The 21,847-nt window shown below is 39.9% G+C and overlaps 1 protein-coding gene across 1 annotated transcript; it reads left to right on the forward strand.

Annotated features, from left to right (window-relative positions):
• The first annotated feature begins 4,308 nt into the window (after positions 1-4,308).
• Positions 4,309-18,190, forward strand: LOC148016915 (nucleophosmin). Its single transcript, XM_087663309.1, has 7 exons — positions 4,309-4,636; positions 5,618-5,728; positions 15,881-15,949; positions 16,040-16,171; positions 16,271-16,348; positions 16,421-16,543; positions 17,644-18,190. Exons 1-7 carry the CDS (start codon positions 4,415-4,417, stop codon positions 17,845-17,847), a joined length of 939 nt encoding a protein of 312 aa, XP_087519435.1. The 5' UTR covers positions 4,309-4,414; the 3' UTR covers positions 17,848-18,190.
• The last annotated feature ends 3,657 nt before the right edge of the window (positions 18,191-21,847 follow it).

Here is a 21,847-nt window from a genome sequence, read left to right on the forward strand (position 1 = left end):
TCTACAACAATTTGTGGATGATTCTCTAAGACTACTACTGAAACAACTAGTGAATGGATTGAAATGGTTGCAACATTTCAAACTATGTAAGAAGGAGTTACATTCTCTGTGCAAGTGTTTCAAGCGAACAATTAGGTCTCAAAAGCAAATTGCACAATCTATTCCAAAAATCCTCTGAGATCTCTCTACATCTATGTCATCACCTCCATTACACGAATCTTCCCCCAAACTAATCAATCAAATTCATGCTACTTCTTCTCAGCACAAACTCAACATCCTTGAAGGTGGTGGATCAATACCCACAATTTGTGTGAAACTTCACTCCTCTGGTAAAATCATGCTATTTTTAGATGCATTACTAAACACATGCCCTAGTTTAACTATAGCTCCTTATGAGTTGTTTTCCCTAGATTGCATATAGGATAGTAGTCCTATTATAACAGAACTCTCTAATAACAAAAGAATCACTCTATCCAAAATTGTCAAAGATTTCCTATATCTGGGAGAGATCAAACTTCCTATTGAGATCCAACTTATGTGCCAAATGCGCTATGATCTACTAATAAGTACTGACATTCTCCAGCATCTAAACCCAAATACCTTTTAGAATGATCATGTTGCCTTTTCCTATCAAGGGTAGAAGTCACAGATTCCATTATTTGAAAAAAGTTGGTAGAAGTATTTACTCAATCTCTCAAGTACCTCTTTTAGAAAAGATGCAACAAATAGAACAATGGTTACATCAAGAAATGCAAAAATATCAAGAAGAAATCAAGCAAATGGAAACTAAGCTCAAAGCTTATATGCATAATGATCCATTGGTGTTTTAGAAAAAAAGACAAAAATATGCTATTGCCTTGCCTCGAAAGGATAATGCGGTCCCTTCCAAAGCTATCTAGAAAGGTATGAAAGAAGAAGACTTGGTTCTATGTAAATCATAAATATCTGAGGTTTTGTAGAAAAAACTCATTGAACCTACCATATCCGCTTAATCTTGCCAAGCTTTCTATGTAAATAAGCATTTTGGGCAAAAGAAGGGCAAAAAAAGGTTGGTGATAAACTATAAACCTCTAAACAAGTATCTTATTGGACATGGGCATCCTATTCCTCTCAAGGATGTATTGATTAAGAAAATCAAAAAGGCAAAAATCTTTAGTAAGTTCGACTTGAAATCTGGATTTTGGAAACTACCCATTAAGGCCGAAGATAGACATAAAGCAACATTTTGTGTCTCCAAGGACATTATCAATGGACCGTTCTTTCTTTTGATATCAAGATAGCTCCAACATATTTCCAAGGATGGACAAACTCAATGATCCCCAAGTTTATTTTTTGCTCAGTCTACATTGATGACATTTTGGTTTCCTTTGAAACCATTCAAGAACATCTTAATCATTTGACACAAATTGTCCTAGCAGTGGAAGAAGCAGGGATGGTGTTATCCCTAACTAAATCCATTCTCTTTGTCACATAGGTGATTTCTTGGGTTTAAGACTCATCATGGTATGGTGGAATCACATGATCGTGTTAAAAAACATTTACAATTTTTATGCAAAATTACCCAATGTAAAAATGTTGCAGCAATTATTAGGTTGCTTAAACTAGATCAACTCTTCCACTCCTAATCTTACTTTATATACATAAGATTTGTGTACTCTCCTAAGGAAAATGGTTTTCATTGGAAGCCTCTACATGCTACTACTCTATAACAGATAAAGGCTCTTGTACAAAATTTTCCACCATTACATCTTCCTACTAGCTATCCTTTAGTTGACTACACCGATGCTTCTAATGTTGGCTGGGGTGCTATCTTATATGAAGATCTTCTCAACCTTCACAAACTAAAACTCAACTTGCCACTAAGCTTAAATCCCTCTAGATTTGTTGCTATGCTTTGGGCATATTTTCGCCAACACAAAAGGATTACCCCTCCTACCAAAGGGAGATACTCAGCATAATCAAAGTTATCAAAGCATTCCACATTTTTGTGAATTTTGTTCCTTTCATAGTGTGGACCGACTTGCAACATGTGCAGGGTTACCGCACCAAGAAAGCCCCTATAGAAATAGGAAATAAAAGATTACTTCGGTGGTCATTATTCTTTGATGAGCTTGACATCAATTTCAAATATGTACCTAGAAAAGAGAACGCCCTTGCGGACCTTCTCTCTCTCACTCATGACACAAAACCACCATAAAAGCTAACCACTTTAGCCATTAATATGTAAATGTAGCCACTACAACGATAACTTTATTCGGATGCTCTGACGTCCCATCAGGTACAAAGATGCTTACCCCACTTTGATAATGGATTGTTGACTTAATCTGCATCTTGGACCCTTTGTAAACTTTATAAATACCTCTTGTAAATCATAATTGAGGGAGAGGTAATACAACTTTCATTTCTGTATCTCGTTTGCACTTACTACTTCTCTCCTTTGTTGCCCTTCCGTTCTATGTCGACATTTTATATCTCTCTTTTGCTGCATGCTCTGTGTCTATGGTGTCGATGCTCTGTATCTCTCCTCCGCTCTGTGCTATCATGCCGCTACGCAAATATAGTGTGAAAAACCCTGGTGTGTATCATCATTTGGTTTCCTTATTAATCTAGAGAGTTAATGTCATATTAGTCATTAGTGTTAATGTCCATAGTATGGATGGTTTGGACCATTTTAACCTATTTTTGATATTTTGGTCATTATTTCTTATAGATATCCTCAAAAGGTGTTGTAAACTTCTAGAATAGGGTGACATGCAGAAAGCAAGTGACTTTTTAGCTAGTTTTGAAAAATCTCATATAAAAAGAAGGGCTCTCGAATTTCGAATTCGCATGACATGCGATTGCAATTTTCAAGTTGCAAATATATTCCAAATGGAAGGAAATAAGAATGATAGATTCATAAAATTTTTGACCAATTGTTCTTGTTTTTAACCCCTCTTTCGAAAGCAACAAAACCATCAAATTTGCCATTTGAGTAAAGGTGGGTTCAGACCGCGGCAGACAAACAGGCATCCCAAATACAGATGGCCAATCAAATTTCAGCATGGAAAACTGTATGTTCACACACATGGTGGAAGGCCAAAAAAATTAGGGGCCTTTTTTGACACGTCATGGCCAAGTTTTTGCTCCTCTCTTCCAGCCTGCCCAGCATGGATACTTCTCCTTCATGCCATGTCTTCTCTTTGGCTCCTTTCCTTGTCCACCACTAATGTGAATGAGATGGCGGACAACTCTTGGGAAATCCTTGTAGATGGGTGGAAAAGGGGATTTTTCACCCTTTTGTCCACCGGGCAAGTGTGAACGTGGGTTCAGACCGCGGCAGACAAACAGGCATCCCAAATACAGATGGCCAATCAAATTTCAGCATGGAAAACTGTATGTTCACACACATGGTGGAAGGCCAAAAAAATTAGGGGCCTTTTTTGACACATCATGGCCAAGTTTTTGCTCCTCTCTTCCAGCCTGCCCAGCATGGATACTTCTCCTTCATGCCATGTCTTCTCTTTGCCTCCTTTCCTTGTCCACCACTAATGTGAATGAGATGGCGGACAACTCTTGGGAAATCCTTGTAGATGGGTGGAAAAGGGGATTTTTCACCCTTTTGTCCACCGGGCAAGTGTGAACGTGGGTTCAGACCGCGGCAGACAAACAGGCATCCCAAATACAGATGGCCAATCAAATTTCAGCATGGAAAACTGTATGTTCACACACATGGTGGAAGGCCAAAAAAATTAGGGGCCTTTTTTGACACATCATGGCCAAGTTTTTGCTCCTCTCTTCCAGCCTGCCCAGCATGGATACTTCTCCTTCATGCCATGTCTTCTCTTTGGCTCCTTTCCTTGTCCACCACTAATGTGAATGAGATGGCGGACAACTCTTGGGAAATCCTTGTAGATGGGTGGAAAAGGGGATTTTTCACCCTTTTGTCCACCGGGCAAGTGTGAACGTGGGTTCAGACCGCGGCAGACAAACATGCATCCCAAATACAGATGGCCAATCAAATTTCAACATGGAAAACTGTATGTTCACACACATGGTGGAAGGCCAAAAAAATTAGGGGCCTTTTTTGACACGTCATGGCCAAGTTTTTGCTCCTCTCTTCCAGCCTGCCCAGCATGGATACTTCTCCTTCATGCCATGTCTTCTCTTTGCCTCCTTTCCTTGTCCACCACTAATGCGAATGAGATGGCGGACAACTCTTGGGAAATCCTTGTAGATGGGTGGAAAAGGGGATTTTTCACCCTTTTGTGCACCGGGCAAGTGTGAACCCACCCTAAGAGAGTAGAAACTAATGTTTGGTGCGCGTTAGCTGATGTTGTATCTAGTACCGTATGTGTGGCCGTACTAGAGAAAAGCCGGCTTCCATTTGCCGTCACCTACACTCGCGAGGCGCTGTAGCTGGAGAAAAACAAACATGGAGACAAGGCACAGAAGAAGGATAGCGTTCTTCTACTTCGCAGTCTTCATCGTCCTCTTCGTTCTCTCTCTGACGCTTCTTGCTGCTTCCAAGAAATCTGCACCTGCGATTGCTCGCAAGGAGGACATCAAATACATCAAATGCGAAGTCTGCAATGCAATCTCCAAGCAGCTCTCCCACCAGGTTGCGCAGAAACGCCAGCAAGTGGCCCCGAAACAGGTCTGCTTTCCCCGCGATCTGTTGAAATTCTGCAAAATTTCTCCGAGCTTTGAATTGTGCCATGGGATGGTTGTGCCCCTATCAGTATCTGAATTGACATAGGACAATTGCCTGAGTTCACATACCACAATTTATTTACCGTGTCTGTCTATCGTCCACTCCATTCGTTCCAGGATTGTGAGATGTGTTTGATTACTCCGATGAACTCGCATTTCACAAATAACGTAGTCTCTGAGTTCACATTTTCGTTCCATTGGCTCGTTCCAGAAGTGTGGGATGTGTCTGATTACCAATCTAAAGTCCCAGTTCCATTTCACCCTTGATCTTAGTCTCCGACTCCACATTTCATGGTCACAAGTGATATTTTTGGACTTGATGATTTGTGGGGATGGTAGCTTCTCTCCATCCCAAATCCCATTCCATGTGAGTACATAGTCACAAGTGATGGCAATTCCTCCCCAACCTCCATCCCCGACCCATTTTGCACCCCATGTGATATGCCATAGTGCTGTTGTATCGATTTGTTCGAGAATAGTGAAATGAGTTTGATTACCACTTAGTGTCTGAGTTTCTTTTGATTTGTTTTAGATGTGTTTGATTACCACAGAATATCTGAGTTTTGCATTTCTGTTCCACTGATTTGTTCCACAGTTGTGAAATGTGTTTCGTCACTGATTAAATGTTGCCTGGGCATGTCCTTTGTGCTACTGTCTAGGATTCTGCCAATCTAGCCAGTTTTCTGTTTTGCTGGATTATGTACTTTTCAGAAAGCTTATTCTTGCAATCCCTGATTTTGGGTCCCCAGAGCACGAATTTAATTCAACGTCCTTTTGACAATTTCCCTGGGGTTGCAATGAAGGTGGTGTGTTTTCTAGGCTTTTATACTTGCATTCATGATTAGTCTTAGCATGCAAATTAATGCAGAATTACACCCATAATGTTTGAGATCGCTGACTTTAATAGCTTTTCTTATTCTGGCAGCTCTCAGAGTACCAAATTATAGAGCTGGCAGAGAATATTTGCAATTTGAAAAAGACCGAGGGTGATTGGATTCTACACCAAGATATTGTTGAAGAAGGCAAAAAATTAGTGGTACGTATTCTACTTGAGGCATGAAGATGTAATACTTAACAAGTAGAGTGCTTTGCATAGGTTATTAGCTAGTTTGGCACATTTGGCCACACATGGGACCATCCTAGTAGCCAAAACACAAAATATAATTACTGCTAGATTGTACAGAGATCTCTTTCTTATAGAACTAGATGGATAAGCTACAAAATACGCAGTCATTACCTTGTGGCCAGCTGAGGTAGCTGGCTGGTGGTGTGAAATGTTGACAATGGCTGATTTATACTTTGGGCCTTTTTTAGACATTCACTAGACCCTAACTTAATTTGAAAGGCCTAAATGTAGCAAGTAGGATCCTCAAGTTATTAATAAAGGTGGGATAATGAAGTCACATGGACCAACTTGGGGCATGTTGATACAAATAAGCAAACAAAGATTACTTTTGTGAGCTCTTAGTATGATGACACTTAATTTGTCTCTTTTTTGAGCATATCCTTGCAAGGAGAATATGGTGGTGAATAGCTTAGAGTTGTAGCTTCTAGTTAAAATCTACAATGACCATGGTGAACAAGTTGAGCAAACAAATAGCAAAGGAAGTCTAGTCGTGAGTTTAGTGTCATTTCAATCGATTAATGAAGAGCCTATGATAACAACAAAACATGACTTAAGGAGCTGTAATAGATAGATATGGATAGGTCAAGCTTAGCTTGCTTTTGCTTTTGTGCTTTGTCACACACTATTGTGGTCATCTCTTGGCCGTGAGCCCTACATTGAGTCACTAAAGCAAATTAGGAGCTCTATAAAATCATGGTCATTTAGGTTAGTTTGGTTCACTTTTTGTCCTTTTATGACCAGTGTCTTGCCTTCAGATCTGCCCATGTAGCTTGTTACTTGGACACTTTTTGTGCCAGCCTTAGTTGGGTCTATTTATACAACATGAATCAATTGAAGGGGCACCTTAGATCTATGGATAGATAGTTGAGGATATGGAGTGCGATGTTGTTTTCCTAATTGACATCCTTTCTACACATTGTTGGACAGCTTAGGCATGGAAGGCCCTCAACCATTTGAAGATGCGACATCTCATAAAGAGAGCTGTATCCAAGGTGGCCTAAGTGAAAGATCAAAGTCACTTCTCATTCAAAGGATTCTTGGTCACAGCAAAGTCATGGATGTAATGAAACTCAGAGCCTTACATTAGGGTCTAATTGTTGTCCTTTGCTCCAAATTGTGCATCAATTGTTGTTAATTGGCCCCAAACTGATCTCCATACTCTTCTTTAGCCTTACATGGCCTAGAAGTGGCCTAAATGAAAGGCCAAAAGTTGCGTCTTGTTGGAAGGATTCTTGGCCACAGCAAAGCCATGGATGCAATGAAACTCAAAGCCGTAGATTAGGGTCGAGCTATTGTCCTTTGCTCTAAATTGTGGATCAGCTGCTGTTAATTGCTCCCAAACTGGATTTCACAGCCTTCTTTAGCCTTATATGGCCTAGAAACTATCCTAGAATAAGAGAGAAAGTGCCTAACATGGAAGATACACTTGTGTGCAGTCCAAACTAACCCAAATTTAACATTTGGAAAATTTCCATTTTCATTGGGGCCTCCACATGCAAATTCGAGTTGAATAGCTCTTTGGCCATGCCTCATTTAAAATAAAACTAAATGTTGCCCGACCTCAAATATAAATATCTAACCTCTTTGAACCTATAAGTGTTGAAACTTTTCACAAATGTTCGTTAGAGATATTAAATGGTTTACATTCCTAACCTCTATTGTTGGAAATGAAATCCATACTTACTAGAGAAAACTGGCTCACTATCAACACAACGACGATGATGTGTTGAGACTAGGTTTGAATCCTAGGCCAAAAAGAGGAAGATTTTCCATAATTGGATAGACCGGAGGTCATCTATTATCTTAAGGTTTTGGAGGCTATATGGCTAGTCCAATTATGGGAATCTTCCAGTTAACTGCACATCGGGATGAACAATGAATGGGAGGCCTTCTCAGGAATAGACTAAATGTCATTCATCACCTTATGGTTTTGAGGATTAGATGGATGGCTAGTTCAATTATGGAATCTTCTAGTTAAGCTCGCATTGGTGTGAATAATATAGGGATGGGTGACCTCTCCCAGTGCTCTAACAAGTAACTCAAAAAACAGATTAATTGGGTCCAATTGTGATGCAATTATTGCTTTTATTTGGGAATGCATAGAAGTCCAATAGATGAACAACAAGGCCATGAGTTGGGGCTTATTGCCTTGTGGGGTCTTGGAGTCTTCTTTTGCTCGTAAGGGCTTAGTGTGCATCTTGTGCGTCTTATTACCTTGAGCATAAAAATTTGATAGTTGATGCAGAATGATCTCTATAGTCCAGAAGGGTGAGATGGCACAAGGAGCGTTGAGGGGAAGAGGAACAAAGGTTGATGACAACGATCTTCAGTGGTAGGGCCGTGCTTACTGGAGAGGCCATAGCATTGGTGTGGCAAATGCATAAAGGGAGAGTGGGAGGGATAAGAGAACAAGGGTAACTCTTGATGATGCAATGGAAATAAGGGAAATGTGAAGGTGTTGTGAGACTTGCAACCTTAGTTTTGTCTTCTTCGATGAAGAGGATCTTTAGCTCTTTGAGCATCTCTTCTTTGATACCATATCAAGAAAAGTGGTACGGTATGCACTCATACCATAGAGACAATAGGGTTTGCGGGGAGAAGCCGAGTGTACGGCAAACACTGAGAGAAGAAAACTGAGAATAAGAGTGAAGAATGATGAATGATGAATACTGAATCATGTTGATACAATGGAGAAAAAGGTTGAAGATGATTGCACTATCCTGGCTGATTAGGCGGTTGTATTTGTGGGGAATTTGCATTGTGAAGAGAGCGAAATGCAATCCTTTGGGTAGTAGGGTATAGAAGATAAATGTTGAATGGTGAAAGACAGTTGTAAAAAGAGTGGAATGCAGTCCTCGGATGCCATTGAAGTGAGGGAAGAAGATCACTAGCAACCACTGCACTCCGGAGTTTAAGGGAGAGTAGGACAATCTACCTTTGATTGAAACGCAACAAAAGAGAGTTGTTGAAAAAGCCTTCACTTGTAGTTTGTATTTTACGTATTGCGTTTAGGGTTTCATAGTGGATAGTCCCAAAAAGAGATTGGGCGCCCATAGTGGGGCACCACCCTAGACAGTTGGCGCCCTCCCTCTAGGCACCACCCTAGACAATTTCTTGCCTATTTATAAGTGTCAGTTGGTGACACTAGAGAAGTGGCATTTAATGGTACTTAATGCCATCTGATGGTCAAAAATGGCACAGAGATACTCGGGAATGGAAGTTTCCTAGCCAATTCAATTATTGGCCAGTCAGATTATTTTTCAGGGCACCAAAATAATTATTAGATTAATTTTCAGCACTTAAAAACTGAAAATTAATATTTAATTATGGAAAAACCATTTGGGAAGGTTGCCATTTGTGAAAAATGCCCATGCAAGACTAAAAAACGTCTTTAGAGATTGGAGAAAGGCATTTTAGTATATTCAGCCTGTAAGAGAGGGGGAGGAGATGTTGCTGGTCTAATTTGCAGATAAACAATGATCACACGACTCAAAATAAAAGTAATCAAAAGGCAAAAGATACTGCAAAGCACTAAGCATTTTCATTCCCTTAAGCGATAAATGCCTAAGACGAGCATGTCAAAGAGTTACATGTGGGATAGAACCCACTAACAAAGCATGGTCAATAATACTAGATACAACCAAGGGGTAGAGGCTACCAAACTTTGGTAGAGGCTACCAAAGTTTGCAAGAACAAAACATGGTCAATAATACTAGATACAACCAAGTTTGGTAGAGGCTACCAAACTTTGCAAGAACAAGCCTGCCATGAGTTAACTTCCATGCAGAATCACCAAAGCATATATGATAACCTACATCATCAAGCTACCCAGTAGACATAAGGCTTTTAGTTAGTACGGGTACATGATGGACATTATGTAGAACAAAAGTTCTACCACAATGGGAAATTATAGAGTGACATCACCAATGCCAACAATAGCAAGAGACTGATCATCACGTAAGGACACAATACCAGATACATTGCGATAGATATGAAACTACTCATGGTAGGGGGTCACATGAAAAGGCACCCGAATCCAAGAGCCAACACTGCGCATGCATGGATGAGTCTCAGTCAGTTAAGAGAGGCATCGCATGAAGAGGCTGCTAAGATGTGGTCACCATTGGACTCCTTAGGCTGCATGACATTTATCTCCTTAATCTTTACGTTGGACTTTGCATGTATAATGCTATGATCATTTGATTTCTCTTGCATTTTTCCCTTTCCCTTTTCTTTGTGCTTCTCATCATGCATCTTAGGGCACTGCGACCGTATGTGTCCTGCTTTTCCCACAATAATGTCATGTAAGATCAGACTTGTTGCATCCATGTGACTTAGACCAGGACTTCTCAGAGTCCTTCCCATGACGATCATGATCTTTTTTGCCACCTCTAATGAATAAAGCATGTGAACTATGGTGGGAAGCATACTTGTTTCTCCTGTTAATTTCTTCAGTCAAAAGAGCACTCTCTATATCTTTCAATTTTAGCCCATCAAGTTTGTTGGTACAAATCGCAATGCGAAATACATTCCAAGACTTAGATAAAGTGCCAAGTAGAAACAAAGGATGCAGATTATCCTAAAACTCAGTACCATGTCCATTGGAGAACCTTTGAGGTAGCTAGTGTTAGGAGAAGACCAATCAACAGCTGGTGATAGCATCTATAGGTTGTTAGTAGGTGAACATCTATAAGCTGTTGAGATAGGGCAGCAGTAGTAAATGACAGATTTTCTTCAGTTCCCGAATGACGACAACAACAAATCTCTTTGCTGAATTGGCAAAGGATGCTCAATTTACCCGATTTTTGAATGCTCTAAAGAAGGACATCAAAGGCAAGAAGAAGAAGACGTCTTCTACACCTTTAGGACAACAAGATGTACCGAAGATAATGCCAAACCCTTCATTTGAAGCCCCCAAATATGCTAATGAAATAAAACAGTTGGTGCCTATGGGACAAAAAATACAAATGCAAGGCCATCACGAAAGTGCCAATCCAATGGATATTGGATAGGCGGGTATGTATGCTATGATGGGGCAGCCATGATATTTTGATGGAAGCATGATTTTTGATGCTATGGTTGGACAAGGACCACATACGGGAAGGTATGGCACAAATCCCTATGGTATGTGTCACGAGCACGTGAAAATTTGATGCTTTGCTTATGTTTAATTGACATTTGATTAAAGGATTAATCAAATGTGCAATTAAAAGATGCACATGTGTTGCACATGTGAGGTGCAAGTTACTTTTTCACAGTTGAAGGCCGAAGGACCCTGTGAAAAAGATGGGTGTCAATGGCAAAAGTTGTAACAAGTTACACTTGTTAGATTCTAGGTAAATTTTGGTGTCAGTTTGCCCCTAGGACCATTAATTGGCCATTACGTGTTAGTGGTGATACTAGGGAGTAGGCATTAATTAATGAATTAATGCTTATCCAAGGGTTAATTAATGCATGGGACCACTTTGGGTTGCAAATGGCCTAGCCAATTAATTTTTGGATGGGCAAGGTCAACTTTTTGGGCATGGATTGGCTGAATTAATTTTCAGAATTAATTAATTTTGAAAATTAATTAAATGGCTGGAAATTGCTGAAAATGGATTAAGAAAGCTGCCACCTGGCAAAACTTTCCCATGCAAGTGGGGGAAAGGTTAAATAGGGCTGAAGGGAGAGGGAAATCTCGTTTTTTCATTTTGGAGCTGTTGGAAAGAGGTGTTGGGTTGTTGCTGCCAGCTTTTGGGGCCAATTCCCAGCCGTTGGAGACCATTTTGGTGATGGAGATTGCATATACTTGACCTTGGGAAGCTGACAATTGCTGCTGATGCACTTTCTCCTGAAGATCACAGTCTCTGATGCTCCTATTGTTGTTGGTGCATCCGTTGGGGCTGGTACAGTAGGGCAGCAGCTGATTTTGATCAGTTCTTCGCGACAAATCTCAAAATTTTCTCTCTCTACAGCATTCTCTCATCTCCTTCAGCCTATGCTTAGCCATTCTCAGCAATTCTTAGCCATTCGGAGGAGATCTCAGCCATTTTTGGTGGGCTGATCTGTAGTTCCTGCAGTAAACCCTAATTCACAATAGAAATTAGGGTTTAGCAGCCACCTTGGGATCTGTGCCAAAGATTGAAGGCTCAAGGAACTGAAATCAGCAGCTGATAATTGAAGGTTATCAAGGGATTTCAGGAGCCAGCCCATCCCGAATTGATTTGGGGTAGCATTTGGCCAGCCAAGGGTCAAATTGGAGAAGAAGTCCTGGGTGAATCAAGGGGCAAATGACCCAAAAGGCTTGTTGGACATTTATGACAGCAAGAGCAATTGGTTAGCAGGAGGAGATTGAAGAATCTCAAATTGTACTCCTTCCAATTGAATGAAAGCTAAAGAAATACAGCAAGGGGCGCCAATTTTGGGGCCAACAGGGTGTCTACTGTCCAAGAATGTTATGGTAAAGTGTATATTTCATTTTATGTGCATTTATTTATTGCTGTAATTAACTCTTAAATCAGGTTATCACCACCCATTCCAAGAAGGAAGGTTGGTTTCATGGTTCCGTTGCCGGGACATGTCAAATCTCTTGATTTGGTGGGCCCGAGGCACCTGATTGCAAGCCAAAGCTTTGTGCTAGTGCTAATTTTTGTGCTCAGCTGAGAAATTACAGCAACATGTCTTCATACAGTGAGATGGAATCAAGCAGTGATGATGCCTCTCAGTATGGACATTCTCATGGGAATGAAGGAAATGCAATTCGTAATCTTGGACAAGGCTCTCATGATGGACAACAAGCTGAAAATGTTGCTGTTGGGCAAGATGCAGGGCCTTCAAGCCGTCATGAGGTAGATGACCAGCAAAGTGAAGAGGAATTTGATGACGAGTTCAAGAATCGGATGAGGACAGTAGCAAATCTCTTTGTTGAATTGGCAAAGGATCCTCAGTTCACCTGATTTTTTGTAACGTTCGCGTAAACACATTTTTTTAAAAAGGATAATATAATTTTTTTAAATATTCCCCTCCCCAGCCGACTGATGTGCTGGAAGGGGAGGGGAATAGCAAGGAAGTGGAAGCTCCTCGCTGAGAGCTCGCTGGTGTAGAAGGCCATGCCTCTCGCCACGTCGAGAGGGAGGATCCCCCCCCTTAGCTATTTAAGCCGGGGATGATGAGACCATGAAAAAAGGGGGCTGCTGCCATAAGTAAAAGGGTAGTCTAAGGGTATAGTATCGAGGCGTCGCCGCTGAACAAGAGGGAGAGAGGGAATACTGAGACTGCAGTGGTCCGAAAGGAGAGGGGTACCGTCACCTTGTTGCGCTGAGCTAGAGAGAGAGAGTTCATGTGGATATCCATGTGGATATCTCACCCCAAACCCGGGTTTTCCTTTCTAAATTATTATTCGATATTGTTGTAATTCAATCTTGCAAGGTTAATTGTTAGAAATAGGATATATTTTCGTCCTAGTGGTTTACGTCGAAGGAACTTAGTCATCAATACTTTTAATGGAACATGCAAATTAAGGAAAGTATAAACTACATCTCGTGTTGTTAATCCATATCCTCTTTGCAATGAATCATCATGGAAGGTGCAAGCATGATATCCATTGAAATAGTATACTTCGATTAAACCTAGAAGTATAAACTGCATCTCGTGTTATTAATCCATCGTCGGAAGGTCCCCGAGAACAAAGAACACTACTTTTTGCTCAAAAACCAAGAGAGAAAATTTACACGACATGAAGCAAAAAGACCAATTGGGTACAATCTCCCACCATGCCTTGTGTGAGCACTCCACAAAGCATGTATTTAATATATTATTCATCTCAAGTGGAAATCTTGGATCTTCGCGATTCTTTTCTTGTTCATCGTATCTCTATTCGCTCCTCTTTCTTCATCCCTTTTTAGGCTTGAGAGGGGGTGTTGAGAAATCACTTCTTCAGTTCACACACTTCATTTAGGGTTTCGCATTGATAGCCCCAAAAAGGGTTGGTGTTCACATTTTGGCCACTTTTTTAGTGGGCATCCACACAGTGGTGCGCAATCCTAGACAAAGTATGCCTATAAATAGGTAGTCACTTCATTCATTCTTTACTTCTACCATCCCTCTCTTCAAATGTTCTTAAACACCCTCTTTGGTCACCACCACCACCTCCCTTCTCTCACTGGCCCCTTCCACTGCCCTCACACCCTTTCAGGAGGACATTGCGGTTTGTGGCTTGTGGCTACCTTCACTCTTCCTCTTCTGCTTCAAGCACTCTGTTCTAGCATCAAGCCTTGCGTTTGGAGCATCTTCCACTTGGCGTCACCATCCTTTGCTTGGCGTCGGCACCCTTCTCCTTCAAACTCCACCTTCACTTGCTTTTTTCACTTGCTTGGTGTCATCATCTCTAGCTTTATGTCAGCATCCTAGCCTCTAGCAGCAGTCTACACCACCTAGCATCAGTGATTTTATCATTCGTTTATCACAGGTATTGCTAGGACTTGCGCCTTTGCAGCCCGGTTCATCCTCCATCATCTGGCATCATCATTATCCTCTTGGCGTCAATATTTGGGCTGCTCTCCTTGCATTTGACAGCTCTGAGACTTTGGAATTTGTGTCTTGCTACCCAAGTCATTCTTTGGCATTAGAGGACTACGGTTCGCTCCCTAGATAGTTGGTGATCATCTTCCACATCTTCGACGGCATCAAAGGATTGTGGTCCACTCCCTCGACGGTTGTCTTTCACCTTCCAACGATTACTTTGATAGCCTACAGCCCAAAGGAGTGCATTTCGCTCCCTTCACTGTGTAGATTTCCCATAGGTGCTGCTGCCTGATTAAGTTAGGACAGTGCAGTTACCTTTTGAGCTTTGGCTCTGCTGTATCAACTTTTCTTCTCATAGCATGATTCAGTGCATCATCACTGTGTTCTTGTGTTTTTGAGTATCTCTTCTCTCTTTGTGTTTGCCATATACACTTTGTGTTACTCTCTGCAAACCCGAATGTCTCTCTGCAGAGTCGCTTATTTTGACATGGCATCAAAGTATACTTGTTAATTTGACACGATATCAGAGCATACCTATTATTTTTTACATGACCACCTATTCTTGAGTTTTGGTCACATATTCCATACCAATACACACAATATGAGATTGTTTCTTTAGCAATTGTATTACTCCCATACTTCTTGTCATTGTTCATCACCATCAAAGGGATATGTTTGAGACTCTCTCTCTCTAACTAGTAGGAGAGAGCTCTTTTCACACACGAATAGCTTGTACTTCACCACGTGCTTCATGATGAGGTACCATAAATTAGTTATACTTATCCTTCAGTCTTATAGTTCACTTCAGCCTTCGTAGGAATTATTGTAATTTTCTCTCTCCTCTTTTTCTTCTCCTCCTCTCTTTGTGTGTGTGTGTGCATGTGTGTGTGCGCCTCCTCCCTTTCCTTTTCCCCTTGTATGAGTCATTGACATTTGTTAATTACATACCATCCTCAAGTGGGCCAATGGATTTGAATCATCGCTGGGCTGCAATGTGCATCTCCAAGTTGTGCACCTTCTTACTGAATGTATGCCTGGCTGTTTGCAGAAAGATCCTCTCTTCATCTCCAACAGTCAAAAGTTCGAAGAATGCATGCACTCCTCATGAAGACACATTGGATGGCATGTTCTCTACAATGTTTTGAGTTGAAACATCAGCAGCTCTATGTGATGGTGGCAGTATGTAAGGCAGCGGGCTCACTGTGTCATGGCTCTGCAACATGATGTTTGAACTTTTGGAAGCAGGCTGTTGTGAAGTTAAGGGTCAGATGTCAAATTTGCCCATACATTATCAAAAACTTAGAAAAAAATTCAGTGCGCTAATTTTTGCTTTTTGAAATATAATGCATCAGTTTGTGTCAGATATTTTATGGAGAACTTTCAGTTTTAGAATCTGGCCTTTTTATGGGCTCATTTATCATAAATGTAATGGTTTTGACATTCTTCTGTGTGTTTACAGTGATCAAATTAGGGTTATCTTTTCAATGTTAGTTCCTAATACTTAGATAATCGGATTTTAAAGCAGTTATCACTAATAGCATAAATCATTTTTTCCAGCTCATAGAACACGAGGTCGAAGGAGAGTGCAACACGGAATGCAAAACCATTGAAAAGGCTTGCCAAGAGGTGTGCTTAGCACATGTAGAATTGCTGATCTTAAGAGAGAGACTAGCTACACATATTAAGATCTGTTCTTTTTGGTTTTGGGTGACTCAGGTGATGGGTTATCATGATACTGATGTCGGTGAATATCTATATAAGAGGGAGACTAACACCGAATCATTGTCAAAGTTTCTGTGTAAGGACCTTAGTAGGGTTTGCCAGGGCAAAATACCGGATGTACCAAAGGTATATCTGTATGGTTGTGATGGTCACCGGTTGTTTAACTAATGAGCTGTCCTTGAGTTGTCTCATAGAAGTTGTAAGAGGTTTTGTCATCTTTCACAGGATAGGGTTCCAGGCAAGATGTTTGAGCCAAAGTCGTCAAAAGATGCTGAGATTGAGAGAATCATGCGGTCAATGAGTGTAAGCTTCTTTAGAAAGTTTGGATAGTTTAAACTTACCACTAGCTGGTTGTGAAGCTGCTTTTTACTGCAGGACATGCCAGGTGCACCAGGTATGAAAGTTTATTCCAAAGATGATCTTCTGAGTGGCATGCCTAACTTCAATGAGGATGATGAAGATGAGGATGAAGATGATGAAGAAAACATCCCAAAAAAAGTAAGTCAAACACCTGAAATATGGAATTTAAGTTTATGAGAAAGGTTTCTTAAGATGCACATCAAGAAATGCATTCATGTGGGTAGATGGGTTCTTCATAGTAAGATTAACATACTATTCTGATTGGACTTGACTCTTCTTATTTTGCTTCTATATGGCCAAGCCTCGATACCCCTGTTCTTTATGAGATTAGGGAGGATATTCAACATGAGATGACTAAACTTCTTTCTAAGATTGAAACCCTTGAATGCCTGCAACATGCACTTCATTTCAAGGGATCAGATAAAACCAAGCACTCGTTAAACCACCTTCTGGAACACTACTGAAAAGGTTGATGCCAAGGCAACTGGCATTTGCCTAAAAGCAACCCTACTGCAGCACTCGCACCAGATTTAAAACAACCTTCTGCAACTCTATTTTATTTCCTCTCTTGCAATTGGGAGCGCTTCTAGTATGTGATCATTGTCCTCTTGCCCTTGCCGATTTGGGTGACACAATTGTTTCACTCTATGCTAGCAAATATTTTCCTTGATACCTATCAGCCTAGCTTGGTTATTTATCTAATCACATCGGAGACATTTGAGCATGGATTGAGACTTGAGACGGACTGCATTGATTGCCAATTCAAATTTGACGAGCACTCCAGCTCTCTTTAGCATCCTGGGGCAGCTTTTCAACCACACCATTTGTCAGCTTAGATACTGAATGAAATCATCTTGCATTAGCAAGAGGAAGTAGAAAATACGTAGTGATGAGCTTGATAAACATGGCTTTCAAAATTTCCAGAGGGTCCTTTTGACAAGTAGTTCTAGATCCTATCATACAATTTAACTTGCCATATGGATTTGTGGCATATGTCTGGTAAATAATAGGGCATTTGATCCTGAACTGCACTGCCCCTTTGCATCGTCAGATTCTAACACAGAATTGTGACCAGAGAGAAGCCCAAAAATATCATGCATTTGCTGTTGGGAACAGATCCTAATAAGGTTGTTGGTGTGATATTGTGTGTGCATGTGTTGATGCATGTGACTCGCTCTGAGAAAGTAAAGATACACAGCTCACTGTTTCAATTGTCTTGTTCTGATTTCTCTTTTCAGGGGAGCTCAGGTGGATTCAAGGGTAGCCCACCCAATAAGTACCTGAGTAAGGGCCAGGAACTTATGAATCTAGTCAGAAAAGGCACACAAACAGCTGTTTTGAATTCCCAAAAACGCTTGCAGCAAGCTTCTGATTGGCTTTATAAGTGGTGGTCAGGCAAGTCAGACTCAGAATCTTCATATTCCAAGACTACCGAGCTTTAGAAGATCTCAATCAGTTTTGTTGCTTGAGTGGAGATCCAGCTTGCACATTTTCCAACCTCTAAAAAAAGGTGAGTAGAATACAGTAGTCCAAGCTTGAGTCAGCCACTTAGCTGTCAACCTGATGTTGTGAGTTGTAAAGATTGCTGAGCAGTAATGCCGACTTTCTTAGGGATTTACATGTGGGAGATCATGATCATTCAATGTAAGATGTTGTGAATTGACTCTGCCAGTTAAAAGTGGGCAGCAGTCTTTCATTATTTGTGGCATTCCGATGGTTTTTTGTTATGTTAGATGGACATCATTAATATCATGGTAAATAAAATCACGATACAAGTCCTCTTAATGATTCCAGCTACCTCGTTACTTAATCAAGCAGTTAATTTCGTATGGTTCATCAATACAAGCTTGTAGAAGATAGCAGATTATCCTTGTAAGATTTTCCTGAAATTCACCTTCTTTGCCAATACTTAGATCATGTCATCCCTCTTTATTTGTCAAATTTGATGGCTTTCCACAAACGTGCACACTTCTGCCAATCTTTATCTGCAAGTCATCCACATCCACCCTCCAGTTAGTGAGCTTGAACCATCTCTTGCGGATGTCTGCAGATGACTAGCATGTGGCTTGATGATGCAGTTAATTATTTTAACTTGACTAAGCTAAGAGCTTGACATAGAGATTAGACTTCTAGTGGCATCACCTTTTTTTTGCACTCTTTTGGAGCTACCTGCATGGTCCATGATAGGCTTGGCCCTTAGCACAAGTGTTTGTATTAACATGTTGTACAAGTTTTGCCAGGTTCCCCTTTTGTATGTATGCACATTCTGCAGCCTTAGTATTATGGGGGGTCAAGACATTTTTGGCTTGGGGCCAAAGGCACTAAACTCTTCTTAGGAAGCTTCTTAATTATCATATTTGAGATCCTATCTGCTTGTCTTTTTGTTGACAACGAGCTTGCTGCAAAACCAAGAATCACGAGTGGGGTACAAAAGCAACTTGGCCTACATCGTCTCAGTAAGAATCAAATTTACAATGTTAATGATTACAACACATTAACATGTGATAGTATGGCCAGTGGATGCCAATAGTTGTGCAATTTAGCAGCTATAAATGAGCGTGTGCACACAACCAAGGTACTTGCAATGCATGTACCAGCAAGCGAAGTTAACATGTACACCATACAATAAGTAGAAATTCCATATGCTAGAGATGAATCACTTTATAATACAGGTTTCCAAAATGCAAGTGATTTTTTGAGAGCCCAAAAGTCTTATCTCTATTTTGATGCTAGGCTTAAGTTTGTGATTCATTTGAAAGATTCAAATTGTGATCTTATAGATCACAAGATTGTAGACAAAAATCTTGGAGATCTCAATATCATAACATACTTGGTAACAAGATAAAATCTCTCAGGGAGGCTTGTAATACAAGGTAACTAGTAAAACAAAACTTGAAAGAGTTATTAATATCTCAACCCAAGCAAATATTATACTTTATGTACTAAGACCCTTATTGTCTCACCCGATTTAGTATATAATAAGTACTTAGATTCAAAGCATTAAACTAATGGTATCAATTAAGCAACATACCCCGCTAAAGTAGTGCATAGGTTTCTTGGTTTATAAAATATGGCCGTTATTCCTCAACTTAGAGCCTTGAATAATCCACCTTGCTTTTGCATTTTTTAAGGGAAAATGTTAATGTAGGGACAAGATCGAAAATGATTCTTACAAGCTTAGTATACTTTTTGAGTCATCCTCCTTGATTTTATATTTTATAGAGAGAACATTAATGTAGTGAAAATATAGGAAAGAAAACTTAAAACTTTGGTTTACTTTTTGACCTATTGAAGGAGAGTCCTTAGTGTTTTGGAATTGAGGGTGCTTGTTTTTCCTAGGCATTTACAAAATGATAAAATATCTACTTTGTATTTTTGAAATAATAACATACATCATTTGTTAAATATTTCAAGCATCGAGTACATGATGATATTCTAAACTAGTCATATTTATGAGTTCTTTATTGTTTTGCCCCTTACACACACACACACACACTCTGTGTGTGTGTGTGTGTGTGTGTGTGTGTGTGAGGTGTTTGTTTTTTGAGGTCGCATTGATCATTATTAGTTGAAGTTCAGAGTAGCGAAATAATAGAGGAAGCCATCTTAGGTTGAGATATATGTGGCGCTAGGCAGATGCATGTTGTTGGAGGCAATGAATGAAGATTATATTGATGCAATCACACCATAGTTTGCGTGTACACTAACATTGTGTGACACCATAATGACCTTGCACTCATTTGAGTTGCATGGTAAGAGCATTGCTCCTTACCAAGATGAATTTTAAGACATGGTGGTTCTTATCCTTGAAAGCCAATCTCTTTATAATGCTCCATACCATCAAAATTGACTAGAACAAAATACATGTAGAGACTAGTAGAAAATTTGTTAAATCAAGGACTCATTAGGTCTAGTAATTCACCCTTTGGAGATCTTATATTGCTAGTCAAAACAAAGAACAAACTTACAGTGTGTATCTATATTATAAGTCTTTTAAGAAAGGCATAATTTAAACTGCTAGCTATTCCTCTCCTAGATGATCTCTTAGATAAGCTTCAAGTGTTGTTAGAAGGCACCTACACAAGGAAGATAGTGCCTTTATTGGTTCTTCCTTGTATGCATTGTTTAAGGGATGAGTGCTTTAAATGGTCCTCCCTTAGGGCAAGGCATGTTCTCAAGGAGTTATTGTTTTTCCTTTGGCAAAGAGTTAATAGGGACTCCTATCCTTTTCAAATCTTCAATGCATATTGATGTGTATATACATGAATCCACATGTGGATGATTTTCCTTTGGCGAAGAGTTGATAGGGACTCCTATCCTTTTCAAATCTTCAATGTATATTGATGTGTACATACATGAATCCACATGTGGGTGATTCTGTAAGAAACACAGTTAATCTACCAAGACATCTACACGATTGGAGCATGCATGATTCTATTGGAATGCTTTATGTTGATGGATATGTTGTTTATCTCATAATTAAAATTTTGATTTGGTGAAAATTGAATAAATTATTTATCGATTTTCATGCTAACTTGTATTTCTAAATGTTCAACTAATGTCAAGAGATATAACAGTTCTTAGTCACCTAGGTGAGATACTTATTTAGAGAGTTTTAGTTGTTAGGTGACTATATAATAATTATTTTTTCAAAAGGTTGTGAGCATCACCAACTACTCAATTTAGTAAAGTTTTTTGGCAATTTAATAGCCTTAGATATTTTGTCTTATTTCAAGTAACAATATCTTCTCTAAAAGTTAATATTGAAATATGAGAAAATATTGGAACTATTGTACATACTTTGTGCAAAAGATCATTATACAAGGATCATTCTGCTATACTTGAATAGGTCAATGTTGTGATTACTAACCCCAACAATCACATGTTACATATTGGATGACATCCCTATTCCTTGTGAGCCCATACTCCTCATAAAGCCTCCTCTTGTGAACAAAATCGATTGAGGGTAGGAATATGCCATTGGAGAGATGTACTCCTTGTAACAATTGGTTTCATTAACATGCATGTTTCAAGGGTAACCATAAAAAACTCGTTGTATGAAGAAATTTAACATACATAGTCTAGGAAAACTAGCTTTACTGTCTGAGTATGCAAATTTGCATATTGTTCATGTGCTCTCCTATTTGCCAGCCATTGCATCACCTTTTGTCATGATGACAATTCCCCCAAATACTTACTCTTTTGAGTGGTCATGATATTGAGAGTGCCCAAGAAAAAACTCAATAAACCATAAAGGTAACAAAATAAATTTATGTACATGCTAAGCTATTTGCTGAGAGAGAGAGAGAGAGAGAGAGAGAGAGAGAGAGAGAGAGAGAGAGAGAGAGAGAGAGAGAGAGAGAGAGAGAGAGAGAGAGAGAGAGAGAGAGAGAGAGAGAGAGAGAGAGAGAGAGAGAGAGAGAGAGAGGCACACATGTGATA

Source organism: Lygodium microphyllum, chromosome 22 (assembly GCF_053477565.2).
Source record: "Lygodium microphyllum isolate KBCC chromosome 22, Lygodium_microphyllum_v1.1.10, whole genome shotgun sequence".
Classification (NCBI taxonomy): domain Eukaryota; kingdom Viridiplantae; phylum Streptophyta; class Polypodiopsida; order Schizaeales; family Lygodiaceae; genus Lygodium; species Lygodium microphyllum.

Excerpts from the sequence above, each read along its gene's own strand:
- LOC148016915 (XM_087663309.1), top strand. The coding sequence starts at position 4,415 with ATGGAGACAAGGCACAGAAGAAGGATAGCGTTCTTCTACTTCGCAGTC. Across the intron at positions 15,950-16,039 it reads TTGAAAAGGCTTGCCAAGAG|GTGATGGGTTATCATGATAC; the intron begins GTGTGCTTAGCA and ends TGGGTGACTCAG. Across the intron at positions 16,349-16,420 it reads GAATCATGCGGTCAATGAGT|GACATGCCAGGTGCACCAGG; the intron begins GTAAGCTTCTTT and ends TTTTTACTGCAG.